The sequence below is a fragment of the Siphateles boraxobius genome, unplaced genomic scaffold, assembly GCF_051911475.1.
Source record: "Siphateles boraxobius isolate OS27281-9 unplaced genomic scaffold, OSU_SipBor_1 35, whole genome shotgun sequence".
Lineage (NCBI taxonomy): Eukaryota > Metazoa > Chordata > Actinopteri > Cypriniformes > Leuciscidae > Siphateles > Siphateles boraxobius.
Window position 1 is genome coordinate 7,426,459 of NW_027508975.1, and position 20,101 is coordinate 7,446,559.

Here is a 20,101-nt window from a genome sequence, read left to right on the forward strand (position 1 = left end):
TATCCAAACAGCATAGTGGATTAGGGGTATTGTGGCACTTTATCCGTAAAATGAGATTAAGGTATCGTGACAACCTTATGGCAGAGTTTGATTGAGGTGGCCAAATCTTGTTTGTTTGTCTGTCAGACAGACTGTTACTTATGTAACTCTCATGTGACTTGATCTGTGGAAATGTCTGAGTGGGACAGCCAGCCTGGGAGGCTGTTCTTTTGGATGATTTGGACCCATGCATATGTGTATGAGGGTTATGGGTCATGCAAGGTCTGTTTCTCTAGTGTATATGTGGAGAGGAGATTGAAAAGAGAAAGAGATGCAATACTGCTCCACAGAGGTTATTATTAGCCACAGCAGGAAGTGTAGCAGAACATGGGTGTGGGTAAAGCGCCAGGGTTGGGCGCATTCCATTATTAGCTTTTGTATGTTTCTGTCTGTGTTTGGTTGTAATACTCAATTATGTGTTAATACAATTGCGGTACACCTCAAATCTGTGCGGTTTATTTGGTACACAAATCCAAAACAAACTCCATGCAGAGTTCTGTCCACTTATCCATCAATCCCAGTGTCCTCTTAGGTCAATGCTTGTCTGAATCCCACTACTGCACCTCAAGACTAATAGACTTTGTTTTAATGTGTATTAGTGCTTTGGATTCTCATGCAGAGGCTTACTGTAACAGTCCCAGCAGCTCTTTATCCCTGAGAATGGTCCTGCACGAAACATTGAGCTTTTTACCGCTTTTGCCTTATGATATTATACTGTATATCCAGTACAAACAGCATGTGTTTGTATAATAATAAGCTAGATTACTCGTTTTAAGTTTCTTTGCCATTGACATCCGACTGAACTACAAACTTTCCACTGATGTCTGTTTAAAGGGATGTGGTAGACCAGCTCGCGCGTCTGTGCCGCTGCGCGTTTCTAGTGCTCGCGCACCACGGTGTTACTATATATTGGGTTTAATATTCCAATAATAAGACACAATCACTTCATAGACAGACTTCTTTTTTTATCACCATTCTAATTTCTGTTATGAGTGTTTCTTTGTCTGGACACACACACTATGTAGGCTATACACGCTTCAAAATAAAGGCCGATTTTTAAATCGAAGTCATTTGAAAATTAAATCGTGAACAGGGTGAATCGAGATCGCAATTTTATAACGATTAATCGTGAGGCCTAACACGCACGCACGCACGCACACACACACACACACACACACACACACACACACGTTTATTACAGATAATTTATTCCTGTGATGCCAATGCTGAATTTTCAATAGCCAAATTGCTCCAGTCTTCAGTGTCACATGATCATTCAGAAATCATTCTAATATCCTAATTTGGTGCTCATTACATTATAAATACTCTACTCTCACTTTTGATCAATTTAATGCATCCTTGCTGGATAACAAATAAATAATAATAAAAAAAGTCTGTGTGTGTGTCAGTCAACCACTATTCCAGATGTTACTGTGCTAACAAGGTTCACTCATTAGAGAACTGTGGTCACAAGGAGCGCAAATGTAATATCATACTAATCGGATGAAGTGGGATGGCTGGAGGGGAGATCAGCTATAATTGCATGGATTATACAAAGACAGAATATGAAGAGCCTGGGTCTTCCCCTTTTTCTGATATCCATGTTTAGTTTGAAATGGGGGTACGTCATTCCCTGTTTCCCAGAATCCTGTGTATTGGACTCTGTTTTTTACATGGAAAGACAAATGGAGAAGAACAGAAGTACCGTGTAAGGGAGGGAGCGAGGAGAAGAGGACACGAGCTGTGCCAGTCTCTGAGCGCCACCGTGGAGAGGGAGTGAGTAACGCAAATCTAAAAATGAAAATAAAAGAAAGAGAAGAAAGCCTGGGCTCAGAAAACGCAAAACAGAAAGAAGAGAACACACGGAAGAGGGAGCTCTGTCCAACTGGACCTGATGAGAGATTAGACGTGATAACCACGAAGAAAGAGAGGGTGGGAGAGTGAGCGAGAGAGGGATAAGCACTCAGTGTGGCATTAGGAGTGTAAGCTCTGTCTGGTATTTATAGTTCATAGGCCCGCAGGAGGAGAGAGCAGCCGAACAACGGTGTCGCCAAAAAAACTGAAGAGAAACGGGGAAAGGATTTCATTCAGAATTTGCTAGAGGAAAAGACAAAGATGGTATAACTGAAAGGACCACTAATGGAAATATCCTGCCTATAGGCTACCTTCAGGAAGGAGGAATGAGAGAAGAGTCTCAGCTGTCTTGTAATGGCATTGCGAGTGAACATTTGTGATGGACCAGGTGTGCATTGTGCTCTCTAAGGATAATCAGGACCTTTCCCACTTTGCCTTCAGCATCCTCGCAGGGATTTACAGAGCTGTTTAACTGCGAGACTGGGAGATCAGATGTCAGATCACTTCTGCCTGCACATTGGCTGTGGCGCTGTGTTTGTCGCTGCTTTATGAGATCATGCAAGTATCGCGGTAGTTACTTCACTGCCTGTGTTTGCTGACTCACGTTTGTGATCAGCAAGAGGACCCTGTTTCTGCAGTGTGTGATCAAGTGACTATGACAATTGGAGATTGAACTACATAACTAGTAGGGCTGCATGATTAATCCTAGTATAATTGTGATCGCAATTTCTGCATCTTCCGATTATTAAAGCATAATCTTCTGCAGTATTTGCAGTATATTCAAACATGCATCTTGACTATTGTCTGCAACTGTGGTTGCTGAATGAATGCACTTAGCAAACTGATGCAATAGATTTTTTTTTAAATTTATATTAGGAATTTCACTGCTTCTTTAAGCTTTTACCAGTTTCCATAATGTAGAGAGATAAGGTCAAATAAACATACAAGTTGTTAACATTTTCTTAATTTGTGTTCATGTGAATGTGCAGTAATTCTAATGACATGTAAATAGAAATTTCTCAAATGAAAATAGTGCTTAGTTTAACCATTATCGTGCAGCCCTAGACTTTTTCTATTGTTTTCATTCATCACTAAAAGTCCCTAAGATACTTCTGTCTATCTCCCTCTTTCTCCCCACATTCTCTCTCATTTTCACTTTCCTTTTCAGTCTTTTTTTCTTCAGTTCTGTTATACACTTGCAGAGCTCTGCCAAGGGAATGATGATGACGTAACAGCTCGTCATTGGTTTATTGCTCGATTGGACCTTGTCAACCTGCATCACAAGACACTTTCTGAAAACGACCTTTGAATTAACTTGCTGGCTTGCTATTTTTTAGTGCACAGAGACTCTTGAAGAAAGATTGCTACACAAATGTTCTTCATTCAGCCGCAGGAAACAGAGTAACCACGGATTGTGAGTGCTTAAGTGCGAGGTGGAGAGGACTGCACTCTTTCCTGGGTTTACGACAGATCTCACCTCTGAGAGCGAGAGAGAGAGCAAGAGTAGTCGAGGTTTAAAGGGAGGAGGGGAGCGTCAGTCCTTATTAGTAGTGAAAGGAGGAGCTCTTGTAGAGTTTGACATGCACGTGTGAGCCAAACTGCTTGCTTAAGCTGAGCTTTGATATGGTAGCAAATAGGAAGACCGGCTAGCGAAGAGGTAGAACGTGGGAGCCTTCAGATAGAAAAGATTTGCAACTCTGAAGGAGAGATTTCTGATTCCAGCCAGAGTGTGTTTGGATTAAAGGTGGAAAACACCACACTCAGAGACATGTCACGAAGACGAAGGAGAAGGTAGATCATAAGGAATAAGTCACCGACAGAATGTGGCCTGAATACTGCACCGAAAGGAGCCTGAATGCTCATCTGCACGCGCTCATGTGCTGCGCAGGTCAGTTTCTATTTGTGTTCCTGTGCGTATGTCGTCACAGTCACATGGACACTTTGATTTGTGTGTCAGCGGATGTGTTCTTTGCTGATATGTGTCTGTCCACTATTGTCACGATGCTGTATCGGTGTGTGAGCGCACGTGAATGAGTGTGACTGTGAACATGATGGTGTGAGTGTCTGTAACATGTTTGCCCAGTGCAGGGTGTGTGAAGCAACACACAATGACTCACTGTACTGAGAAACAAGAGAATGTGCCTCTGTGTGACTGTCACAGAAAAAAAGGGAGTAGGCCTAAGCCTCTAAGAAGAACCTTGACACATTTATTTCTTTTTAAGATACTTTTGCGTGTGTGTGTGCGCGCTTCAATGCGCTTGAATTAGACCCAAAAGTGGGTGTGTTATGTGAGAAGCCAAAAGAAAGTTATGTTTCCTGTACTCATGAAAGTATCAAATCCTGTTCAAAAGTCAGATGAAATTCTCCAAGGTAGTACAGAACATATGTTGTGAGTCAATAATTTTGCACGATAATTTAGGAAGGAAACGAGGGGTATGCTAAAACATTGGTTATGCAGTTTGTGTACAATTTGATAGATAGATAGATCGATTGATCGATCGATAACTTTTGGATAAAAGTGTCAGATGAAGAGAAATATTGCATGCTCCAATCTATATTATTCAAAAAGGTGGTACTGTAGGTGTGAGCGTACAATATTTTTCTCATTATTTGATGCTTTTATATTATTCATATAGTTTATTCACATAACTATTTATCGTTATATTTATACAGAATCTGTGATAACACATGTGACATCTACATTTTACACACATATCGACATTTTGCAGCTTCAGATGTGAAGCTTCCAGATGTGAAGCTTCCAGACGGCCCACTTCCTGATAAGCACGCACACACGCACACACACACACACGCACACACACACACACACACACACACACACACTGTGTGTGTGTGTGTGTGTGTGTGCGTGCTTATCAGGAAGTGGGCCGTCTGCACCACATGGTTGCTTAGTATTGCTATGTCTCCATAGTAACCACGTCAACTTCAGCTTCACAGTTAGAGGCCAGTAGAAAGAGGCAGATAAAGAAGGTGTGTAATGAACTCGTAGAACAGCAGGGCTGTGTGATCAATTTCTATTCTGTGCTTGGCTACATCACTAGTCTGGCATGTTTAGAATAAGAAACAAAAAGAAATGCCTTAGAGACCAGAAGTTCATGTCTCAATTCAAAACTTCCTGCCCATAATTCCTTGTTTGCACTGTATTAAGACCATGCCGGCATCCACTGCATCAGGTGTCAGATCAGGACTGTTACCCCTACCAAATACACTGCATTAGATAGCATTCAATACATTATATTTGTGCAGTTTTAGGAACAAAGGGTATGATGTCTCCCTGTCTGTATCAACCTGAACATACATGGTTTTCTGAGCCTGTATTCATGTGTGACTTTGTCAACCTCCTACATGCTATATAGTATGTTGTGGAGAATGTAGGTCAGTTGACAATGTTAATGAACCTATTAACTGGTCTTTTTTTAAACTTTCAGCCTAGTTTCCAATTTTAACAAACTGCTGTAACCTGTTTTGCCTGTCGAAAATTTGTTTTATATTGTGGATTTAATGACTTTCTAAAAGGTTTTATACCGAAACGTATTTCATGCACACATGTACTACTATGTAAACATTTGGAGTCAATAGGATTTCTAAATGTTTTTGCAAGAAGTGTCTTATGCTCACCAAGGCTGCACTTCTTTAATCAAAAATACAGTAAAAACGGTGATAGTGTGAAATATTACACATTTTAAATGTAAGTTATTCCCTGTAATGGCAAAATGGCTTCATTCTAAGATGCTGATTTGCTCCTCAAGAATTAATAATAATTTTGTTGAAACTGTGAAACTTTTTTTTTTGAAGGATTCTTTATAAAGGATACTGACCCCAAACTTTTTGGACTGTAGTGTATATACAAAAATGGCTTTTTGTTGAATCATGACCACAAGTAAAATATATTTGTTTTATATTTTTATGTATTAATCAGTCAATACTTTATTTGGCATTTACAGTCTTTTCTGTTTGACAAATTCAGGCTATTTAAAGCAAGACCGGAGGGATGCTTGTAAATAATACATAGCATGATGCTGTAGTCTTCCTGTTGTGTTACATAATTAACCCGATCTCTCTTCCTCTCTTTTCTGTGGTTTCCTCCTCCATCTTTCTTTTCACAGATGAACGAGACAGGGTGCAGAAGAAAACTTTCACAAAATGGGTCAACAAACATCTCATAAAGGTACAGTCCAGCCTGCCGGGTTATTTTTGTCCTTTCTGCTGCACTGCACGATGATAAAGCCCGCTGGGCGCTGTGCTCCAGTCCTGCTGAACACACTTCTCATGCTCATGTTCACACTTACACACAACAGAAGACTCAGACTAATCTCTTCAGTAATAGGACACTTGGAGTAAATTTGAATCTTGCAAGTGAATGATGGTGTCCACAGTGTTTTGTCCACATGACTCTGAAAGACATTTGGCATGTTGTCATGCTCCAGAACTATATTTTTGTGTCTGTTAATCCTCTATCTCCTGCTCCACTGACTGCCGATCATGAGAGCAAAGAATGCTGGGTATTTCAAGGGCAGGGCAGATGACCAACCACAGAAGGGCCAGAGTTATGAGGCTAGTGACCTCATAACTCTGCTGGTATTACTGTAATGCAGGTCAGACTGTATGAGATACGTTAACACAGTGCTGCTGTAACGGTAGACGCTAGAAGTAGTGAGTTATACAGTTTATATTAGACCTCCCAAATATGATCATAATCACGCGAGGGAACCCCAACCTAAAATTCCCCATACTAAAACAAAAAAACAATCCTAGACCTCTGTGACCCTTTTGTGACAGATTGCGTGTCCACTGACATGCCATTTCAACATTGACAGGTCTAGGATTATCTCTGATGATTGTTTCCGGAAATCAGCAATTATTCAAATGCTTTTTTTTTTTTTTGACTGTTGTAGGATAGCTCACACAGTTTGTCTCATTAGGAGATACTAAATAGGTGATGATACCTGTTAGCATTTGTGTTTACACATCTCTCTCCATCTCTGGCAGGTGAACAGGTATGCGGTTATCCTCAGGCAAACACTGACTGACAAAGCGGCGTGTGTAGTTTGTGTCACGTCAGTGTGTTTTCTCTTTACACACTTCTAACATAAACAGTGAGCTCATTGCAGAAATGTTGATCTGGTTTAAGAGGGTTTGCGCAATGAACCTGTCCACAGGAATGACTGCAAACTAAAACACATTTTAGAGTTCGACACCTTTTATTATTTATTACCCCTGCCCATCACATGGGTATTACTCCAGTGCTCAAGTATAGTTTGTTATTCTTTGTGTCTATGGAAACAGGGCATCTCATGATAATACACCTGTAATAAACACTGAAGTGACATGAGAGAGATAGAAGTGGAAAGACATTGCTACATTGCGCTCAGGGAGTGTGGGAACATAAATGTACAACCGAAACATTATTTGTGACATTGTTCATGTGATCTCTCTTTTTTGTTAAATTTTTTTTTATACAGACTGTCAGATATTCTTGTTTTCATTGAAACACATGATGTTCTTTGGATCTCAAATCATACTTTTGAACATGCTTTTAGCTCCAAATAATTCTCTCATTCTCGAAGAAATTCTCAGATTCATGTTCATTATTCATTTCAGCTTTTCACTCAAATTATTAAATACAATATTATAATCATAAGTTTGGGGGTTTTAATGTTTTGAAAGTAGTCTCTTATGACCTCTTATTCCAAGGCTACATTTATTTAATCTAAATGCAGTAAATATTGTGAATTATTGTTACTATTTAAAAATAGCTGTTTCTGTTTAAATGGATTTTAACATTTATTCTTGTGATGCCAAAGCTGAACTTTTGGCTGGTATTACTTTAGTCTTCAGTGTCACATGATCTTTCAGTAAACATTCTAATATGCTGATTTGGTCAATAGCAAGTTCAAAAGAGCAGTTTTTATAAATATAAAATTTTTTGTAAAATTACACATGTATTGACTTTAATTATTTTTTGATTAATTTGATGCATCCTTTCATTTATCTCTAAAAAATAAATATTTCTGACCCCAAACTTTTGAACATGACTGTATATAATATAATACTGTTCTTTCTGATTTGATTGGGATAAAGTGAGGGAATAGAGAGACACAGAGTTGTCAGGATGTTATTTTATACTCAGCAGATGGTTCCTCTTTAGCCCTGTGGGGAGGCAGCTGTGTTGGATCTGCTGTATACAGCTTAGGATATCTGAATCCACACACACACACACACGCATGTGTCTGTGTGTGTGTGCTATGAAGTACAGAACTTCAAGATCCTCCATGCTTTTCTTGTTGCTCGTTTACTGGCCCATCTCAATGACTCCGGTGCCCTCTGCTGGTTCGAGTTAGAGCACTGCAGTTGTCTCACTGTAAAGCCTGTTTTATGCTTCTGCGTCGAATCGACGGCATACCCCCGCAGACCCCTCTGCGTCGCCGCGAACCCCTCCGCCGTAGCTCGACGTGCACCTCCAAAAAATTGTAACTACGCGTCGAGGCGACGCAGACCACAAGGGCTGTGATTGGTCAGATGCACCGCGATGCAACTCAACCTGACGCAGAACCATAAAACGGCCACGACGCCGTAGGAGTGACGGCGTAGCTACGCCGTGGAGTTGACGCAGAAGCATAATACTATTTTATTTAACAATCTTATCTCGGCTTCTTTTGTTAATGAGTTGCAACCAACCAAAGTTTTGTTTGCTAATAGTCCTTTAAAAACAGTTTAAAGTATAAAATCTGTAACTGAACATGGCAGTTATAGCACAAACTCTGTTGAAACTGTTTCACTCTTGCTCATAATACACACGGTTACACATAGGTTTCTAAAAGCTATAAAGTACTTAACCATCACTCTCTAACTCTATTTCTCTCTCTCCAGTTGAGGAAGCACATCACAGACCTGTATGAGGATCTAAGGGATGGGCATAACCTTATTTCCCTGCTTGAGGTGCTGTCGGGTGTCACATTGGTGAGGAAGCAACTTAATTACCGTAACACAGACAGGTTATGATTTCAATGCTTTATGCAATTCTCCTGGGTAATTCATGTGGCAGAGATCTGCTTTATTTTCCATAATGCAATCCAGAGCCACATTTTACCTGGGGATCATGTCACATGAGTTGACCTGGGGGTTAGGCTGGTGTTATAAAGTGTCTTGGCTTGTTGCTGTCACCGAATATAGATACAGGCCTTTCAGCAGAGAAATAGCTGAGTCTCACATGCACTGCAGTGTTGTAATGACGTCTGCATTAGTACATTATTTCTGCACTCAATCTTGCCCACTCTGATGGCCTCAGACCATGATGCACTGGGGCAGACTGAATGACAAGATGGATTAACAGAGACAGACTGCTGACGCACCACATGCCCTCTGCAATCTCTCTCTCTCTCTCTCTCTCTCTCTCTCTCTCTCTCCGTCTCCGTTGTTTTCTCTAGTTCCATTTTTTTTGTTTATTTGATTTGCTTCACTCTCCCTCCATCTTGTTTTAATTTTTTTTAAACTGTTGTTTCGTACATATATCAGCCCTTCAACACTGTTTCTGTCTTCATCCTTTCTCTGTGACCCTCTCTATGATGTCATCAGCACAAGGGTGTGTCAACTCTGCGGAGAACGTCTGTGTCACGCGCACCCCCACTCATCCTGATGGGTGGGGAGGATGAGGAGGATGGAGCTCAGGGAGTATGTGTGACCCCCCCCCCCCCCCCCCCCCACACACACACACACAACTCAAATGCATAGTCACACACGGTCTCTGTACACTGCATGGCGTGGACTCAAAGGGCAGGTCAATTTCATGATTATGCAAAGGGGAATGTCTAATATGCCGATGCATAATTCATGATACCTCACATAATCAGATTTAATAGATTCAGGTGTTTGAGGGACCTCGCCTTGTCACACACATTATGTTCACTTCACTTCAGTGCTGCCAACACTCCAACACACACTCACTCAATCAGATGACTTGGCCACGTTTGCCCTATTGTGGGGGTTTTCTGCTCACCTGCAGGTTTGCTGTACATGCTGCTGCATTTGTTGGTGATAGTGTGCATGCTTTGCATGTAAGGGTGTGCGAGTCTGCTACGTGAACTCAGTAGAGAGTAGTGATAGACCGATATATGATAAATAATCGGATGATATTTGGCCGTTTTGAGATTATTGGCCATTGACCATTTGGCCTTGTTAATAGATTTGGTGAACCCTTGGTGAATAAAAACTGACCCCGAACACATGAACGGTAGTGTTTATTGGCATTATATCGGCCATTTACTGTCCTGCACTAGATATTGCTGATCGGCCACTAATAGAGAGATGTTAGCAAGCAAGACAGAAGTGTGTGATGCAATAATAAGTTTTGCTTTGCTGTTTGAATTATTTGCTAATGGTGACAGTATGCTAACTATTCTCTGTAACTCTGAGGCAAGATTATTAATTACTGACGATCCTGACAGGGTCTTGTGTCTCTTTGCAGTGTTCTGCTTTTGCTGCTTTCAGGCTTGCGCTAATGAAACAGGCCTGTTTTCACACAGACCTCTAATTTGCTCAGGTTATTAGTGCGCTCATCTGCATTCTTTCTTTTTTTCTCTCCCTTTTCTCTTTCTCTCTCCTTGTAGCCCAGGGAAAAGGGTCGCATGCGATTTCACCGACTCCAGAATGTGCAGATTGCCTTGGACTTCCTCAAGCAGAGACAGGTATGAATGTCTACACTTACACACAATTTCTCACTCTCAGAAATAATAATAAATCACTTATTACAGATTGTCAGTCCTTTTATGTACAAATTCAAGGTTATGACTAAATATTCAAGGTTGGATGGGCTGATGTAAGAGTTGAAGAATCGGTCATTAAAAGTCTCATATTCATCAACTAGTGTCCTGAAAATTGTGGAGGACGTGTCCTCTTTAGTGTTGAGGTCTGTGTCCTCCATCTCTTTGTGCTTCAGTTGGTAACATGGCTTTGAGATAACATGATCTGCCGTGATAGATGTTTCTTGCCCAATACAAGCCTGTCCAATCCCCTCCCTTATGTCACCCCAGCACAGGGTCCTTAAACCAGACAAAATGCCAACCAGCACCCTTCTCCAAATACACAGTACATAGCTTCTGACAGCTGTAAGCGTAAGAGGACAACAAACATCAAAGGTGTCCTGAAATTACATTAGATGCAACTTGTTCAGTCCCTAGGCATTGATTTGCAGATTCAAGCAATGTAATGATCTTTTTGGGCCAATAATTAAAATATTTTTTTGACATTGAAAAAAATAAACCTTAAACTCGTTGAAATATTTTCTACTAACGAGAGCCTTTTTGCCTTTAATGCAGGTCAAATTAGTGAATATACGCAATGATGACATCACAGATGGGAACCCAAAACTGACACTGGGATTGATCTGGACCATCATTCTTCACTTCCAGGTAAGCCCACCTTAGTCACAGCTGTGTCCTGCTTGATTATGTAGTGCTCAACACAGTATGCCAGAGTTAGAGGACTTTACTTAATGCTAATAGCTGCTGTTTACCAGCCTCTCAAGGCCGTAGCAGTCAGTTTGAGCAACAGGGATTGTCCATGGCAAGAATAGGAAAACTCAAGAGGGAAGGGTGCATGAGGAGGATGTGATGGGTAGAGTACAATCCCAACTTCAGACATTGAATATGCTCAGGGACTGGTTTATATGGTGTTTCAAAAGAAAAGGCCCTCCAGTCTGTCTGTTCTGCAGGATGAGAGGACAGAGGTTGCGGACAGTTTTAGACAGGCACTGTCAGCCTGCATGTTGATAAAGAAACAAGAATCTGCGGGAATGGACCCTGCAGAGCACATTTGTGAAATGGCCTTGTTCTCTATACTAATGGGTCAAGCTAGAAAAGTAAGGTCTGTTTGATGGAGACTGCGCTGGTGGATGATAGAATTTAAAATGTCCCATTTATAAAGGCAATTTAAGAAGGTTGCATGATAGGTTATCAGAAGAATTGAATAGAATTTTTTTGCCCGTGCTTGTTTCCATGTCCAGAGTGTTATGCTGATTGTGCAAACTGTTTGTAGAAATCCTGCAATTTGTGGCAGTCTTATCAAATAATGACTCCTGAAAGATATTTAAATCACAGTTATTTCTGCTTCCATTCATTAAACGGAAATGCATTGTGGAATACAGTAGAATAAGCAGTACTATATGCTCTGATTGTATGCTTTACATTTTGGCTAAGTACATCTACAGAAAGTTCCATACTATATGTGAAGTATCCGAGCATAACCATATATATATATATATATATAATATTAATTTAATATAGTGTTCTGAACACTAGCTGCACTTCCCAGGAATGTCCAGCAGGGGTAGCTGTTATCAACAGATTGATGACATCACAAGGTGACATATGCAGCTGGTTGCCAAGGAGATTGAGTTTAGTATGACCCCAAAGCATTTTCAATCAGCATGATTCAGCAGAAATGAGTGGAGGAGGCAGAGGCCTCATGAAGATAGGAAATCCGAAAGAAAAATAGATTACGAAATTGAAACGGGTGTCTCTTTGTTTCATACTGTATTACAGTGCTTGAATTTAATATCGTACATTCACTATATTTCTAACTATACCTAGAGAGCAGAGATTTGGAACAACTCTCAATTATCTACACACGGTAATTGGATTAAAGTAGCACACAAATAAGTACATGTAAACTACATGTTGAATCTCTGGGACAAAACATTTGAATAAATATGCACAGGGATAGATAGGAGAAAATAGGATGGATTTTTTTTTATAACTTGCATACCTTGCTTTTGCATAATGACAATGAGACACCAGTACATGAAACAGCATGCTAAATATGGAAAGGTATGGAGAATCTGCTTTAGTTAAACATTGTTACATTATCTACACACGGTAATTGGATTAAAGTAGCACACAAATAAGTACATGTAAACTACATGTTGAATCTCTGGGACAAAACATTTGAATAAATATGCACAGGGATAGATAGGAGAAAATAGGATGGATTTTTTTTTATAACTTGCATACCTTGCTTTTGCATAATGACAATGAGACACCAGTACATGAAACAGCATGCTAAATATGGAAAGGTATGGAGAATCTGCTTTAGTTAAACATTGTTACATTAGCTTTGTTCGTTTTTAAACGTCTGGATAGAAGTGGAAAACCCCTACAGAAATGTGTTATGTTGTTGGAGAGATGAAACGAGTTAATTGTCATTGTAAACTCCAATTCAAGTTGGTCAAGTAGAATATAGCATGACTCGTTCAGGGAAACATCATCCAATAATCATTTCAGCAGAGGCACATTAGGAGCCATTAGGATGAGTTGCTGTTTGTCAAAAGCAGCATTGGAAATTGGAAAACCACTCCTCTAAGTACAATGTTGATGCCTACTGTACATTTATTTCAGATAGCCAAGAGAGACTAACTATCTAACCTCCCCACACTCAATCTGGGGCACTTCTGCTTTGAAACCACCGCTGTAATTTAGGTTAACAGCAGCCTTTTAGAATATTGTTTTGGATATCCTTATATTGACCTGATATATTTTTGTCTAACATCAGGATCCTGTGGGAAAATACCAATCAGGCCCCAATGTATTAGCCCAGGCTCCATTTGTGCCAGCTGTCTCTAACATAAATAATAGCCAATCAGATCAGGTCTTTTTATTACCATAAAAAAATAAAATCACATAAAAAGTGGGGTTATCTGGTCAGCAGGGTTGTTTGGCAAGGGTCGTAGTGTGCTGAAATCTTATGCTTTCTATCTGCTGGAAAAAGCTGATAGCTGTGTTCTTGTCTGTATTCTCTGTCTGTCAGTAAACAGAAATGATATCCTTTCTCAGTTACAGTACAGGAGACTCTGGATGCATGACAATTAGGTATAAAAAGTGGGCTCAGCTGGCTGATTACCATGGTATCACGGATCTGATTGATTTATTGCTTGTTAATTCATCAGCTTCCTTTACAATCATGCTCTTGTATGCTGCTTCTACCAGGACTAAATTCCATCAAAGTGCTTTTTTTTGTGTGTAAGAGGTTCATTAGTATAGGAATATCTTCATCCTCATGCCTTCAGGCTCTTAGGTTTCAATATAATGTTTACCGCTATTAGCCAGATCAAGAATTTCATGTGAAAGTGAAAGATTTCTACATGCAGATTATGTAGCGGGTTCAGTCAGTCATGCAAATTTGCCACGTTGACCAAAAGACAGCTGGTAGCCTCCAAAATTTCATCAAAATGTTTTTTAAAAAAATCATAAAAATTCTAGTGTGACTGCACATTTAGGGGTAGTTTGGACGACAGAGTTTTCAACTAAAAACAGAAAATGTTTTCGCGACAACAGCTTTTTGGGGGCCTAAAAATGCAAACTTTTGACAAAAGTTTCAATGTTTGAAAAGTTTTTGAAAACTACACTGTTATCATCTTCGTGTAAAATACAAAAACGCGAATTTATGAAAAGGTGACAGCGTGCACAAGCATATTATGCGTTTAGTCTATATGCCTTTATTTATTTATTTATTTATTTATTTATTTTAAATTTTTACAAAGTGACACCGCCAACTACTGGCCTGGCATGCATAATACATAATTCTTAGACCTGTATATGATGTGCATAATACATAATTTTTAGTCATTTTTCGCGGATTCGTGTGAATGGAGATCATTTTGATAACGTTGTCATCTGTACAAAGACAAAAACTTTTCCATTTTTTGTACATTGTTGTCATGTAAATGTACCTTAGAATGCTCTTTACGCTTTACAGAGATATTAAGCTCTTTAGTCCAGTCAGTGGTAAATCCATTCATTCTGCCTTGTGTGTTAGAAGTAGGGCAGGGTGATAATAGAAGCTGTGAAATAACATGCATGTTAGGGGGCAATAGTTAATATTTCAAGTAATTTCTTTTCTGGCACTCTCAGGCTCTCAACCAATTGAAGGCCATTGGGTTGGTGTGCATGTGTGCTGAGCTTTGAGCTCATCAGGAATCATAGGCAGGGAGGGAGGGAGGGAGGGATGAGCATGTGGATTGGAGGAGAGAGAGGAGGAGGGAGAGAGAGAGCGGGAGGAGGAGGAAGCAGCAGCAGCGTATTCTGTGAGGCTGCAGCAGACTGAAGATAAAGCTCTTTTTTCCGCTGGTGCCTACCAGCGAGAGCAGAGGAGCTACCCAGCAACTGAGAAGAGGACACTTGCAACCTGCTATTACTGGAGCCCCTGGCTACCTCTTCCCTCTCCAGGCCTATTGAAGCACATATACAGCGACACATATGCTTTTAATCTCAGATTTGGGATCGCTGAACCCTGCAAACACACATGTAAGTCACACGTTTTAATTTACACCCAGGTTGTGCAAAGGAGGGCGCCGTATCAATCGGATAAATTTCGCCAGGCTTGACTGATGGAGCTACGCTTTTTTCAACACTGGAGCAACCACTCTTTTCTGAGGATACCAGTGCAGCTCGTGGTTGGGGGTGTATTCCTCTGGATTTTCCTCTTTTCCTCATCCAGCCATGGTTCAACTATCCTGCCCAGCCCTGTCCTGGCAGCATTCTAATTAGATTCCACAGCCAGAGAAGCCGTCAGTATCAAGGAGCGGCACCTTATCGGCTATCGCTCTTTCTTTCATCTGCTTACCCCAATTCTAGCAATGTACACTGCTTAGTGGCAGAACAAGGAAGAGAGGATGGCTTGAAGCCATATATACTTGATAAATGAGACTGGACTACGTGCTTAACAAAATCCATAACCAGCCGTGTCAGCAAGGGGAAAGTGACTACTTAGGTTTGCTGGCTGAAGGTGAGGTCTTTACTCATGGTAGTCACTGTCCTCTTTATTGACTTGAATGTGCTGGCGTCAGTGAATGGGATGCCAGTTCCCGTGGCAGCAAAGGCAAGACGCTTAGTACCTAGCCCTTGCCCCTTATCCCCCTGGGAGGTGAAAAACTTATAGCTACAGGTGTGAAGAACAAAGATTACCTGACTCAGGCTGGTTATGCTTGAATGATGATGGGAACAAAAGATGTTGTGACTAAATTGTAGATGAGCTGCCTGACTCAGCACTTTTGTCCATTTTCAGCTGATCTGAGACCTGTTACACAGCTTTATTGTAAACCGTTTCCCACAGGACTTCCACGACTACTGCTCAACACTTTACTACCCTATGTGAGTGCAGTGATCAATAATTTATAGTAAAGATACCCAGAGAGGCAGATGTTTTTAGTCTTACTGTACCTTACTGTATCTTACTGTACGCACAAATACAAGAACAGACATGTTCTTTTTCTCCAGTTTTTTAGTTGTGTGCAAGCTGACAATTAGTGCATCCTAACTCAAAGAAATTGAGCATGTGCCTGTGTGCTCATGGGAGTTTGTCTACTAAAGTCTGCAGTGCAGTTTCATTGTGGTTCTCACCTTGAGGAATATCAACAGTGGAATAGTGTGTCTCGAAAACCATGACAAATAGCCTCCTATTTAACACCAGCTCTTTTTTTCAGTCAGTGCTGCATCATCTCTGCATCTTGAGAGAGTGAAAAACATCAAAAGCCTTGCCGTAGGATTTTAATATTTTATAAAGGACAGTAACCTATATACAGCATCATGTCCAAGAGGCTTGCTAGGACCCTAAGTTATGTTTGCTTTGGGTTAACTGTAATATTGCCTGAATGACATCAGAAAGAGGAGACCAGACAACAGAATGAACGACTGCTGTCTACACCTAAAGTTGAGACATCATGTCCTGGGAGAACCTCAACATGTACCAAACCCTGTTGTAATGTTTAATACCTTTTTGTCTTGGTTTTCACTCCAGATGAGTCATTAACTTAACAGCATTTAAAATGACCTCAACAGCCTCAGGCTGACTGTTTTGTGATATCTTCATTTCTTGCTTTACTTGCATCCTCTTTTTTCCTCTTGACTTCTATTTATTGTTACTCTGTGTCTGAGATATGGGGAGCTCCCTTGGTTGTGTGAAACAACCCAGGGACGATGGACCAGGTGGTGCTGCACCACTGTCCCCCAAAAGAAGGCTTCGCTTCAGACGAAAACGAAAGGCCAATCAGAATTTAAGAGGTTCCAGAGGGGAAGACAAGAAAAGCCGCATTGAACTTACAGAGGAGTCTACGTCAAAAGCCCCTGATTCAACCAAATTGGTATCTGGCCAAAGAAATACTGAAACGCCCACCAATGTTGTCCTAGTTCCTGGTATGGCCCCAATATTTGGAAGCACGGGGACATTGCGGGGCAGCAAGATGGCCATTCTTTCCCCAGATCCCAGTCCAGCGTGGCTGGGGGCACTTCGCCAGTTTGAGGTGGAGGGACTTAGCGAAGAGTCTCATGCTAAATTAGAGCAGGGCAACACAACACCCGGAGGAGGAAGAGTCTGCAAGGTTCGAGAGCGAGTTCAGGGTGTATTAGAGAGACCTTGTCTTTTACGCTCCAAACGTAGTGACCTGGAAGTAGAGGAGGAAGGAGGGGATATTCATGGGGCAAGAGAAATGTTGTTCAATGAGCCCTCGAAAACTGAGAAGAAGGGAGTTGTTCACATTCGTGAGTTTGGAGGGCAACTTTGTGTGGTCCGAACTGTCTATCCAAAAGACTATGGGTCACCCGTCTGGCGTGACAAAGAACTTGAGGTTCATTCTGAACCTCCAGCTGTATCTCCTGTTACTGGAGACATTATGAAAATACAAGTCTCCGCAACTCAAGGAGGACCACCCGGGAAGAACGACTCTGCCAAACCAGCAACAGCTGCAGCTCAGGAAAAAAAAGAGAAAGAGTTCCTATTGGACAACTCTACTCAAGTAACTGAAGGCTTTGGCCTCCCACCACAGGACATTCAGTCTTCAGGTTACGCTAGTGATGTACCGCTTACTTCGCCTGAGACGGGAGGCACTGTCCAGACTGATTGGGGGAGCTCCTCTGATGTGCTTGATTCTTCTGTGCTTGAGAGTCCCATCTCCCCAGAAGAGATACCAGCTCAGCCTTGCAGACAGGTCAGATAATTTTTTCTCTGTCTGCTTAAAGCGCTTTCATGTCGCTTTTGTAGCATAAAAGAGTAGAGTTTAAAGCCGACGTGGATTGGGGCTACTGGTGTTTGATTGTTTTGCATTTCATTGTATTTCTACACTTCTATCTATCATGCGGCTTTTTACTCTCAGCCAGTAAAGCTGAGTCTAAAACACAGCTGATCCTTCCTGACCCTTTCTCAGGAGCCTAATCAGTACTGGCCAGACCATCTCTAACTGTCTGCCTCTTTCCCTTCCCTCCATTCCTCATTATCTTCCTTCCCTCATACCACACAGTCTCTTTCCTGTCATTCCTGATGTTCTTTATTAGAGTGAAACTGCCTTGCAGTGCCAAAAACACGATCACTAGTGATGTTCACAGACACTTTGTCAGCTGTTCATCTTTTTTCTCTCTGCACCAGTGTAAGATTGCTGCATATTTGTGTCTATTGCCAGCCCTCCCTCGTCCTTGTGCTCCACCTGCACACTTAAGAGTTATAGCTGTTAGAGAGGGATTTCGTGGCCTTGTTACAGATGTTGCAGCAGTGTGCTAGAAGGTTTATTGGTTTGTTAGCAGGTTTACCTGGTTTATTAGATGCTTAACCGTGAGTATGTTCAAATCATGAATCTGCATGGCGTTTCAGTGATGTGCAAAATGCAGCAAACGTGTGGAAACTGAAGCCAACATGTACACACCCAGAAATATGCATAAAACAGTAACTGGCTGAGTATGAAGGCCTACAAACTTCCTTTTGTTTGCTGTCAATTATAATTTTCTACATTTATATAGTGCTATGCTAGGTACTCAAAGCGATTTACATATGGAAGGGGCGATCTCCTCAACCACCACCAGTTACATGGCATTTAAATATTTTGTAATATTTGTTGATCTGGTGGATTTGTTGATTTGCATTTTTATTGTTTGGTTTTGTATTTTTTGTTTGTTTTTAGCTTAATGTTATGTGTCCTATGTTTTTCTGTGCTATACTGTTATTTTTGTTTTGTTTGATTTCTCATATATCACTTTTCTGATATTCTTAGCTCATACCATTCTCAAATATCCTTTTACATTGCTGGTTGTAGCCCTTCCTCCACTATCCCTTATGCTCACACTACTAAAGTGTTAAATTGCACATTGTTGTGTGTTCATCTTCCGGGAGCATGCTCAGTGTTGACTGTGATGTAATTACACTATTTGAAGGTTTCAGGGTGCAGCACTGTCCTGACTCCTGACTCTTGACTCTATTTTAAGGTCACATACTCAGTCATCTGCTCTCTGATGGAAATACCACCATGTCACATTATATCCATGTCATCAAACTTGATTTAATCTATATTGTCCTGGTCGATTCTCCTTGATTATGATTTGACTCAAGCTGTCTTGTCTGGCAAATATGTTTGAACCAAAAGAAGAGGTAATGTTTTGGTGCATATTTATGGCTTAGAGCCTTGTTGATTGGCCTAGCTTTAGAAATCTGTCTGACCTAACTTTCTAAATCATCTTTAGATTAAGAGGCTCAGGCTATGACAGTTACTGTTCTGTTTCTGAATGTAACCAAATTTGACCAAGCTAATCTTGGCCTGCATGATTGACTTGAAGATCTGTGATATACTCTTAAGCCTGTCTGTACTCTCAGCACTGAATTTATTCCAGGATTTAAAGGGTTCCGTGCTAGCTCTGCAAGAAAAGAAGCAGGCAGGGATGTGAAGAGTAGCATATGAGAGGAATGACAAAGGAATACAGATTAGAGCCTGGCACAGACAGATACTGCGGATACTGACTCCCTTTGTGAAGAAGAAGAGGAAGTAAAATTAGAGGAATAAGATAAGTGAAAGGTTCATGGCCTTGCTGCGGGTCATCCGGGCCTTGGGGTCAGAGATACAGAGGCTACTCCTAAAAATATATGTTTGCAGACAAGTGATACTCGACCTTTTTAGTAGAAGTATGAGATCACTTCCCCTTTACACAGTTAAATCATTTAATGAGGTTCAGATACAGTATCAGCTCTTTCTCTTTACCAGATTTCTGAGATCTATGTGAGCGGTGAGTCAGGTGACCTCACGGCGAAAGAGAAGCTGCTATTATGGAGTCAACAGGCCACAGAGGGCTACCCCGGTCTCCGCTGTGCCAATTTCTCTTCCAACTGGAGCGATGGACGCTTGTTCAATGCTCTTCTGCACAGATACAGGTTCACATACACA

At 41.0% G+C, this 20,101-nt stretch overlaps 2 protein-coding genes across 20 annotated transcripts in view; both read left to right on the forward strand.

Annotated features, from left to right (window-relative positions):
- macf1a (microtubule actin crosslinking factor 1a) overlaps nt 1–20,101 on the forward strand; it is a 180,707-nt gene that overhangs the window by 70,881 nt on the left and 89,725 nt on the right. For 12 of the 19 annotated variants that reach the window (XM_077196131.1, XM_077196139.1, XM_077196133.1 and 9 more), the window contains 6 exons: nt 6,021–6,082; nt 8,785–8,874; nt 9,490–9,585; nt 10,521–10,598; nt 11,229–11,321; nt 19,922–20,088. In XM_077196131.1, the coding sequence (XP_077052246.1) occupies nt 6,021–6,082; nt 8,785–8,874; nt 9,490–9,585; nt 10,521–10,598; nt 11,229–11,321; nt 19,922–20,088 (586 nt within the window). Of the gene's footprint in view, nt 1–2,004; nt 3,782–6,020; nt 6,083–8,784; nt 8,875–9,489; nt 9,586–10,520; nt 10,599–11,228; nt 11,322–19,921; nt 20,089–20,101 lie in introns of those variants that run through there. The other 7 variants (XM_077196137.1, XM_077196151.1, XM_077196152.1 and 4 more) reach the window with 3 other exon arrangements.
- LOC143702659 (uncharacterized) lies at nt 15,006–17,896 on the forward strand. Its single transcript, XM_077196700.1, has one exon. The coding sequence runs from the start codon at nt 16,841–16,843 to the stop codon at nt 17,894–17,896; it is 1,056 nt and encodes a 351-aa protein (XP_077052815.1). The 5' UTR covers nt 15,006–16,840.

Bases quoted from the DNA above. Each gene is read 5' to 3' on its own strand.
- LOC143702659 (XM_077196700.1), top strand. From the start codon at position 16,841: ATGGGGAGCTCCCTTGGTTGTGTGAAACAACCCAGGGACGATGGACCA.